Source organism: Austrofundulus limnaeus, unplaced genomic scaffold, assembly GCF_001266775.1.
Source record: "Austrofundulus limnaeus strain Quisiro unplaced genomic scaffold, Austrofundulus_limnaeus-1.0 Scaffold1, whole genome shotgun sequence".
Taxonomy (NCBI): domain Eukaryota; kingdom Metazoa; phylum Chordata; class Actinopteri; order Cyprinodontiformes; family Rivulidae; genus Austrofundulus; species Austrofundulus limnaeus.
Genome location: NW_013952403.1, coordinates 9,748,668 through 9,758,557, shown reverse-complemented (window position 1 = coordinate 9,758,557; position 9,890 = coordinate 9,748,668). Strand labels below are relative to the sequence as shown.

Genomic DNA, 9,890 nt, shown 5'->3' with positions numbered 1-9,890 from the left:
TATTTGTTGTCTGTCATTGTAGCTGGGATAATTTTACTTATTAAAGCTCATATTAGCTCATAATCTTACCACTTGAAACATCACTAGCCCTGAAGCTGCTGGTAGACATCGCGGTTGGAATTATTAAAGGTTTTTGACACCTGAGAGACATCGTAGCAACTACTTTGTCTTTTGGAAGCGGGGGTGGGGGTGGGGGGAGGACCAGGGAGGATGATTCAACCACTAGATGTCGCTGAAAACAACAAATCCTTCACACTGTGCCTTTAAAGAGAGCTCAGATTAGTTGTAACTTTAGACATTCTTTGATAAACATTTACTTCTAGCTACTATAAAACAAAGACTGTGACAATAACGTATAATTTTTAAAAAATATATATTGTCACACAAACAGCATCATGTTATTTACACCACAAAGCATACCATGTAAATGATGACGTTTGCTAGGACAGGTGCGACGCTGCGAGCTCTATCCAGTTTTAAAGTTAATTTTGGACAATGTGTGACGTTCAGCCCATCTAAATGAAACCAGAATGCGTTGACAGAGAAGAAAATGTAGAAATGACTCAGCCTGAAACTGAAAATGTTGATTGAAGACAACAGAGCTGCTTCATGGAGGGAGAGATTCAGCTGAGTGACAAAAAAAATATCTGATGTCTTTCCTGACCGAGTATAAATGGGCTGAAGACGTGGCGGGCCGTAAATGATCATTATTCCTCCCTCTGCCCTCCCACAGCTCATATACAACAATAATGATAGCTGGATTTTTTTTTTTTCACTCAGCGATCAGTGTTGTTATGGTGAAAAGTCCGCGGAGGAAAACGTAACGATGGTGATGACAAAAAGACGTGAACATGAGCTTCATGTTCACGTTCAATAGGATCAAACCAGCTGCTCGTCTAGCTCTTTTAACAACAGGCTTAAAAAAATAATAATTTGAAACAAAATAACATGCAGAAGGAAGATCAAGATGTGCGACTCGAAGTATAAACCAACCTTTACTGTTTCGAACACTCCCACTTCAGCTSGTCTCCACAGCAATGCTTCAGGGGAGGGGTGCTCTGTTTGGCAGTGGGTTTCTCAAACATGCATGAATGAGTCAAAGCAGTGTTTTGTTTTGTTTTTGTTTTTTGATGAGGGAATGACATTTTAAAATGATACCAAGCTCAAAAAAGTCGATTTTGCATTCATAAAATCCATAAAAACAGTCTACAGTATTTTTACAGTAATGATTTTATAGTTGAAGCACATGTTTTTGTCTATGTCTAATGTTTCAATTAGCTGGGGTGTCCTGTAAACACCATTTGTTAAATAAAAGCGGCGTAAACCTTCTCTGCCTTCACACAAACACATAAAACCTTCACCGTCACACCGCTGAAGCCCTGATGTGCCCCGGTGTTTTTTATTTCAGAGGATRGTTTGCTTCTGTTCTTGATTAATTTAGTTTGACATTAGGAACCTTTTTATAGATCTGGCAGTTCAGCTGAAGAGAAAGATGACCTCATTTGCAAAGAAGTCCTTTTAAGCTTCAAATGAATCATTTGTGAGGTGGCAACTTCAGTTGTTTAAAGCAGGGTTCTGTGGAAAGTTGATGAACTGTTAACATCTTACCTGTTGTAGATAGCTCTTTGATTGACCTCACTTTGGAGAAAATATTTTGATTCTCACCAGACCGAGGAGCTAGAGGTTAAATACTTAACTCTTACACAGCAACTAATGAAAAAAGATATTTAAGAAATAATCTTTTTTCTAAAAAATTTGACCTCAGAATGAAGAAAAGCGAAGCCTGGAGCTCAGCGGTGATGTGGGCTTCAACAGTCTCCCCTGTCAGCTGGTCAACAAACTAGTCGCACGAGGATTCTGCTTCAACGTCCTCTGCGTCGGTACGTTAGGACTTCGGATCGGCAACGCGCCGTCTCGTTTTATTGTTTTTTTTAAAAACCTCCTCTGTGGTTTCTTTTTATTCAAGGTCAGACAGGAATAGGCAAGTCGACGCTGATGAACACTCTTTTCGGCAGAACGTTCGAAATGGAGGAAGCCAGCCACTACGAGGAGGAAGTGAAGCTCCACTCGCAGACGCACGAGCTGCAGGAAAACACAGTTAAACTCAAGCTGACTGTGGTGCACACCCTGGGGTTTGGAGACCAGGTCAACAACGAGCACAGGCACAGAGCTTTTACCAACTTTTCCACTTTGTATCCATCTGTTTAAATTGTAAACATTGTATTTATTAACAAAAAGAAAAAAATTGTATAGGTCTTCTGGACGGGTTCTTCTCTAATGAAACGTTTCGTCTCTCCTCCAAGAGACTTCTTCAGTCTGAGAGTTTCAGGCAAAATTCAGGCTTTTAAGCCCTGCCTCCATGTGACTGATACTCACATCACATGGCTATCGTTGACACCTAATTAACACTTATTGTTAACATGGGGTGGAGTGATACTGGCAATCGCAGCACTGTAGGAGGGGGACAACTGAAAACGGAGGCCTCTACCTCTGTTTAATGATGGACGGTCTTTCTTCACAAAAATGGCTTCTTTTACTCCTCTCTCTTTTACTCCTCTCCTCTCTCTTCTTTTACTCCTCTGAGAGAGGAGTAAAAGAAGCCATTTTTGTGAAGAAAGACCGTCCATCATTAAATAGAGGTGGAGGCCTCCGTTTTCAGTTGTCCCCCTCCTACAGTGCTGCGATTGCCAGTATCACTCCACCCCCTGTTAACAATAAGTGTTAATTAGGTGTCAACGATAGCCATGTGATGTGAGTGTCAGTCACATGGAGGCAGGGCTTAAAAGCCTGAATTTTGCCTGAAACTCTCAGACCGAAACGTTTCATTAGAGAAGAACCCGTCCAGAAGACCTATATAATTGTTTTCTTTTTGATTTTTTACCTGGATTACTGAGATGCATCAGGACATGTATTTATTTACCATTATTTAATCAGGCAAGTCTCGTTCAGATCTCAGATCTCTTTTTCAAGGGCGGCCTGGGCCTGAAGGCAACCCATCGTACATGTTTTTAGCCGTGGGGTAAACAGAGTACCCGGAGAAAACCTATGCAAGCACGAGAACATGCAAACTCCACACAGAAAGACCCCAAGTCCAAACCGGAGATCGAACCCAGGACCTTCTTGCTGTGAGGCGTCCACTGAGCCAGAATGCCGCCTAAAAATGATAAACTAGTAAAAAAGATAAATAAAAAATAAGAAGTAGGTCCTCTGGACGGGTTCTTCTTRAGTGAAATGTTGCGTCTCTCCTCCAGGAGACTTCTTCTGTCTATGAGTTTCAGGTGAACTCAGCCTTATAAGCACTGCCTCAACATGGACAAACAGGTTAGTCATATGCAAAAGAGGGCCATCGCCTAACAATATATCTATATTGTTCATAGAGGGTCATGTGCCCCACGTTTCACTAAAGAAAACCCGTCCGGAGGACCTACTTATTTTTTTTCTTTTTGATTTTTTTCTACTTGGATTACTGAGWTGCATCAGGACGTAAACTAGTAAAAAAATAGGAGTTTGAACCAAATTTGAGTAATTTTAATCACCTGAATATAAACGTCTCTGTGTGTGTTTGGCTGTTGGCGAAATATTTTGTGAACCACTGGGTTTGTTTTAATGAAACTCTCAGAAAATAATAACCGAATGAACGACTGCAGCTGATTCATTTTTGGAGTCATCTTGATTTAAGGTGGTCACCACAGTTGATCCATCTCCCCAAAATGGCAGTAAACCTCACAGCTTTACAGGTATTGAGCTATAATTTGGTGCGGRAGTGGCTGAGAGTCATCCCCAACGCAAACTCTGAGCTGTGAAAAATCACACACAACCTTTGTTTAAAACTTCAACATGCAAAGCTGGCGTTTCTTCAACCAATGCTAGTTTAATGTTTTACTTAACCACACTCCYTTCAAAAGTTTCTTACAAGTTTTATGGAAGTCCACAATGTTGTAGATTATGCATAATTTCACAAACAGATGAAAGATGTCTGCGGCTAATAAATAAACTTAAAGTTGTGTTTAAAATGTTAAGATAAGTGGTGGCTTCTTCTGTGGACTTGTTGAATTTAGGGATCGACAGCCTGTCTGGCATGTAAACTGAAAAAGTAAAAAAAGGAAAGAAAATCTTAATCAAGAGCCATTTGAGGGGTCTCTCTGCAGGAAGTATAAGAATCTGGCATTCTCGAGTGCAGAGCTTGTAACCAGGACACCAGCATGATTCATAAGCTGTTTGTAAATCTAATGAATAAGCCTTTTTTTTTTTGCTGTTTTATTCACAGCTACAAGCCCATTCTCGACCATCTCGACGCCCAGTTTGAGAAATACCTCGAGGAGGAGCTGAAAATCCACCGCTCCCTCTGCAGCTACGAGGACACCAGAATCCACGCCTGCCTGTATTTCATCGCTCCCACCGGCCACTCCCTGAGGGCTCTGGACCTCATCACCATGAAGAAACTGGAGAGCAAGGTGAGGAAATGACCCCGGAGCCGTTCCACTTGCTGCCCGTCYGTTCCCCTTGTGCCAGCAGCTCACGATACGGGTTCTCCCCGTCCAGGTGAACGTCATCCCCGTCGTCGCGAAGGCCGACGTCGTGTCCAAGAACGACCTGAAGATTTTAAAGAAGAACATTATGAACGAGCTGCTCAGTTACGGAGTGCAGATTTACCAGTTCCCTACGGAGGATGAGGACGTCGCAGAGCTCAACTCCTCCATGAATGTAAGCTGACACACAGAAATATTTTTTCTGTTACGGCCAGACTAAGAGATTTTTTTTTCATTATGAGAATAAAGTCGAAATAATGCAAAAAATAATTGTGTGGGAATGTACTTAGTCATAATATATAAAGAATAAAGTCAAACATTATGAGCATTAAACCATACAAGAATAAAGTTATAATATTACCACGACAAAGTTAAAATAACGAGATTAAAGTTGTAATATTATGATAATGTAGTCATAGTATTACCAGAAGAAAGTCATAAAATTAACGAGAAAAAAGTAGTTTTAATGAGAAAAAAATCTTTGATAGACAGCAACCACCATTTCTCAGTTGTACCATGTGTAGTCATCAGAACCACAGTCGTTTGCAAATTCACTTCAAAGTCCTGCTACTGATAATAATTTGATGCTGATGGGTTAAAATTTTAAGTATTTCCTTATTTGCAAAAATCATACCAGTATAACTTCACAAGCTGCTCAGCACTCCTCCTTTTAATGCAGAGACTTTATTCTGGTAATATTGTATTTATTCTTGTAAAAAAACAAAAAAAAAAACTCTTAGTCTGGCCCTAATACTCGGGGGTATTCATACTGAGGCATTGATGAGCAAGAATAACCGATAAACCAGACTGTGCCACACATTACAGAGACTGCCCCCTGGTGGGAGCATCTCGCTATGACAGGTGTAAAACTCTGTGACACAAGGGACAAAACGTGGTCCAACCCATGGGCCAATCTGTCAATCTGTRCATTTTTATTGAAAAACATGTTATATAACAAATTATCCCTTTAGAAACACAAATGAACTTTTAAAAATTATATTTTATGTAGCATTTGTAAAACATACACAACCTAACATGAAAAAAACATCTAATTTGGAAAGCTTTTTTATGTCATACTCTCCACTAACAAGTTTGTGACTTATTTTGTTTTACGGATACATTTCATCACAGTCCAACAAATCAAAAGAAAACCCTCACAAAAAGTTCAATTATTGACCAAATTAGATAATTAAAGTTGATTTGTTGTTTCTCTTTCCGCACCAAACTCAGACTATAAAACTATAAATATTCATGGGTTACATGTATTCCAGGATGAATACAAAACTAAATTAAAGTCTGAGAATGAGACGAACATCCTTCTGTTTGGACGTTTTACTAATATCTGTATCCTCTGTGTTGCAGACTTGTCTCCCATTTGCTGTGGTTGGAAGCACAGAGGATGTAAAAGTGGGGAACAGGATGGTGAAAGGACGCCTGTACCCCTGGGGAACAGTACAGGGTGAGTTAAAAAGCATCGTGAGTGTGTAGTGCTGATGTTTAGTCGGTTTGTTTTTCGTCAAACCACTGTGGATTTCTAGTTGCAGCTTCTTTTCTGTTTCCAGTGGAAAACGAGGACCACTGTGATCTGGTGAAGCTGAGAGAGATGCTGCTGCGTGTGAACACGGAGGATCTCCGGGAGCAAACACACTGTCGTCACTACGAGCTGTACCGTCGCCGCAAGCTGGAAGAGATGGGCTTCAAGGACACGGACCCTGACAGCCAGTCGTTCAGGTGAAACTACAGGCACGCTCTGGATGTGACTCATCCGCCTTCAGCAAGCCACTTCCTTTACCCAACTTGTTCTGGTTCTGGCTCATGGTGAACACGTCACCAGTCCATCACAAATCTATTTAGAGATGCAAAAAAATCCAGATGGCACACACGAGTGACAATTTCAAGTCACGTTTTAACCCAACATGCTTGTTTTTGGACTGTGGAGAAAACCCACATGTGCTCAGGCAGAACATGCAAACTTCCTGCAGAGAGGGAGTTTCAACCTTGCTACAGGGCAATAAAGCTAACACTGCACAGCTCTTATTTATCTTGCCCACACGAAAACACAGTTTTTCCAATAATCAAGTCTTCACCAAAAACAGAAACCCATAAAACGACCCAAAACTCTGTAGTGTAGTGGTCGTCAACGTTTTTCAGTCTGGGACCCCCGAAACTGATGGAGAGACGCAGGCTGTGAGTGGAGCAGAATCACCGGCTGTGACCTAGTCTAGGTGYGCCGGGTCCTTGTAGACCGGGAAGACRGGGAAAAAAAGAGGCTGTGAATTTGGACGGTCTAGCCTCCCCTCCTTACGCCGGCGTACGTCATGTGGCCTAGCAACTGTGATGACGCTAAACAGAAGCAAAAATTAGATCAAAATTAGAATAATATCAATATATTAGCATTATTAATATCACAAAACAATAAAATTAACTTAAAGGCAACATTTGAAGAACTAATTGACCCGATGTAGGTGCATGTTTATTTCGCTTTTTTTCTGACAAAAGTAATATTTAAAAACACGTCTATACAAATGATAAATGTATTAAAAACACAACCGCTAGGAAATGTTAATTTTTATATCACCATATTTTTATTTACAACGTATTCTTTTCTCTCGCTTCGTACGCCATTACTAGCATGAAAAATTTTCTGGTCGGGCCGCAGTGCGTTATGGGATACGGTGGGCCGTGAAGGATCCATTAGACCAGTCCTTCGATTCGGGCCAAAGGAAGGACGCATTTGTTGGCCGCATCGGAGGAGTCTTCGGTTTTGGACGGTCTTCGTCGCGGCGCTGTGATGTATGCGGCCGATGAATTTGGCCTTCGGAGGACCCGGCCTGCTGTTTTGGACACAGCCACAGTGAGCTTTTCTGACTGAAATACATTATGTAATGCCTCTGTTTATCAAATATTGGATTTCATGATGATGTGTGTTTAAAGACCCTGTTTTATTTTTTCAATGTAAAAGAAATGACACAACACCCCTGTAGTACCTTTGCAACCCCATCATTGAAGCCCTCTGCTGTGGTAATGATGCCAGGCCTGTGTGTGGCGCTGTAACACCGCCATGAGATTACACCTAAAACAGGAAACAAGCTGTGAAGCATAGAAAAGCTTAAATACTGGGAGCGTAATGTTAAAACACCCCTGGTTACTGACCTMTTTACAGTTACCAACAATAAAATCAGGCACTCAAATATATCTATAACTTGTTCCAGTGTTCAGTGTCAGCATTCACCTCTAGTCTTTTTGTCCTTCACACCTGCTTTTCTGTTGACTTTTTTTACCAACATAACTATAAATTAGTTTTATTGGTATTTTACGTTGTTGTGATATCAAAATATTCTCATTGTGCATTGATGTTGATGAACACTGTCTAAACTATGTTTATTTAAACATATTATAACTAGGCATGGATGTATAGTATTTAGACCACAATGCATTGCAAAATACTGACACTGCACTTGTGCATTAGTAATAATAAGGTCAGTTGGTGAGATTAGAGGTGGGACTCTGACTTGTATTTTGGCTGTTTACATGTGATGTTTTAAGATGTTTTTGCTAAGAAAACGCCATAATGTATTGTAATAATCAGAAAACCACTCATACTTTCCTAATGATAACATGTTGCTCGAGCACAATGTGGTTTAATCCCACCTGAACTTGTTTCTCTTAAGATTAATTCCACAAAAAAGAAAACATTATTTGTTATTACCCGTAAGTAAATGCCATGGTTTCAAAATAAAATATTTGTAGCGGCACATCAACATGGACAACACAATTTGTACAATCCACCACTTTTGACAAGTTTTTAAAGCCAATATATTTTTTAAATGTATACCTCTGTAAAAGCATTGTCCTGTTTCAATACATACCTATTCTGTGTTCTCTTTTGTCCTTTAGTCAAATAATCTAGTTAAAGTCATAAATTACAGCTGGCTGCTGCGCCTATTGCCAAGTCGTGCCCATCCAGGACATGATCCTAATGTCTTTCCTTCCATCTTCAGCCTCCAGGAGACGTATGAAGCCAAGAGGAAGGAGTTCTTCAGAGAGCTGCAGCACAAAGAGGAATCCATGAGGCAGATGTTTGTGAACAAAGTTAAAGAAACGGAGGCCGAGCTGAAAGAAAAGGAGAAGGAGGTGAGGACTCGTTGATTAGGAATGAACATGTTGGGTGCTTTATTTTATTTTTTATTTTTTACCATGCCTTCTACCCTCCTCCTCGCCAACCTTTAGCTGCATGACAGGTTCGAGCAGCTCAAACGTGTTCACCACGAGGAGAAGAAACATCTGGAGGAGAAGAGACGAAAACTGGAGGAGGAGATGAACGCCTTCAACAGGAGGAAGGTGGCTGCAGAGACTCTGCTGGGACACGCGCTGCAAGGCTGTTCACAGCAGCCGCTCAAGAAGGACAAAGACAAGAAGAAGTGAGTCGTTTCTTTGTTTTGACTTAACGGTACTAACTGAAATATCAAATGCTGTCATTTGATAGAGCTTATGCAGGTATGCACTCAGTATACACAAAGCACTTTTATCTGCACACTTAAGTCAATTCAACACATCTAACTGTTAATATAAAAGAATATCCGATATATATATATATATATTTCCTTAAATTTGGCATGATAGGACAAGGAGAAGATTAATGAGATGGTGTTATTTTTCCTAGAGGTCTTTTTTATCTGAGAGACTGATGAAACAGACGGACGCCGTGCCCAGACACTGTAGGAGGGGTCACAGCTCGCACGCCATAATCTGACGCTTATGTCTCCGCAGGCTGACCTGCCAGAGCCCATCTCAGTCAGGGGCTGTTTACGTTTATCTCAGTCTGTTTACATTTGACTCGTCTCACTGATGCTCATGCTGCATGGAGCGCAGCTGATGCCCAGACAAACCACATGGAGCCCCCCCTATTTTTTTCTCCCCTAGGTGTAATATTTAACTCCCAGGAGGATTTGCTTTATTTAAACAGGAAGGTTATTTTTTATTTCTAACCTAGCAGGGCTGCAGTTAATATTTTTATTACAATTTCATTCTGAGTTATAATCAGTAGATTATTTATTACCTAAGACTTGTTTTACTCCCCCGTTCCCCGCTGGCCGTCTGGGGATGGGGACCCGGGGGGTGGGGGATGACTGTCTGGTGGGGCCTGGACTGCGGGCGGACGTGGTGCTTGGGGGGGCTCTGGAGGCGGGGCTGGCGCTCCGGCTTCCCTGGGGCCGTTCGGGCTCCCGGAGTCGGGCTCCCGGAGTCGGGCTCCGGGTTGCTGTGGTTGGCCCGCTGGATGGGGTGGCTGCCGGGGCCTGGGAGGTGGTGGGTTGGGGGTGGGCTCCTGGCCGTTGGCGGGGTGTGTGGTTGGTCCGGGGG

At 41.7% G+C, this 9,890-nt stretch overlaps 1 protein-coding gene across 1 annotated transcript in view; it reads left to right on the top strand.

The window, feature by feature from the left end:
- Positions 1–9,890, top strand: part of septin8 (septin-8-A) — a gene marked incomplete at its 5' end in the record, with an annotated part of 14,823 nt that overhangs the window by 1,264 nt on the left and 3,669 nt on the right. The window contains 8 exon segments of the mRNA XM_014008891.1: positions 1,766–1,880; positions 1,967–2,162; positions 4,268–4,454; positions 4,543–4,704; positions 5,892–5,988; positions 6,092–6,260; positions 8,531–8,663; positions 8,760–8,950. Coding sequence (XP_013864345.1) covers positions 1,766–1,880; positions 1,967–2,162; positions 4,268–4,454; positions 4,543–4,704; positions 5,892–5,988; positions 6,092–6,260; positions 8,531–8,663; positions 8,760–8,950 — 1,250 coding nt within the window.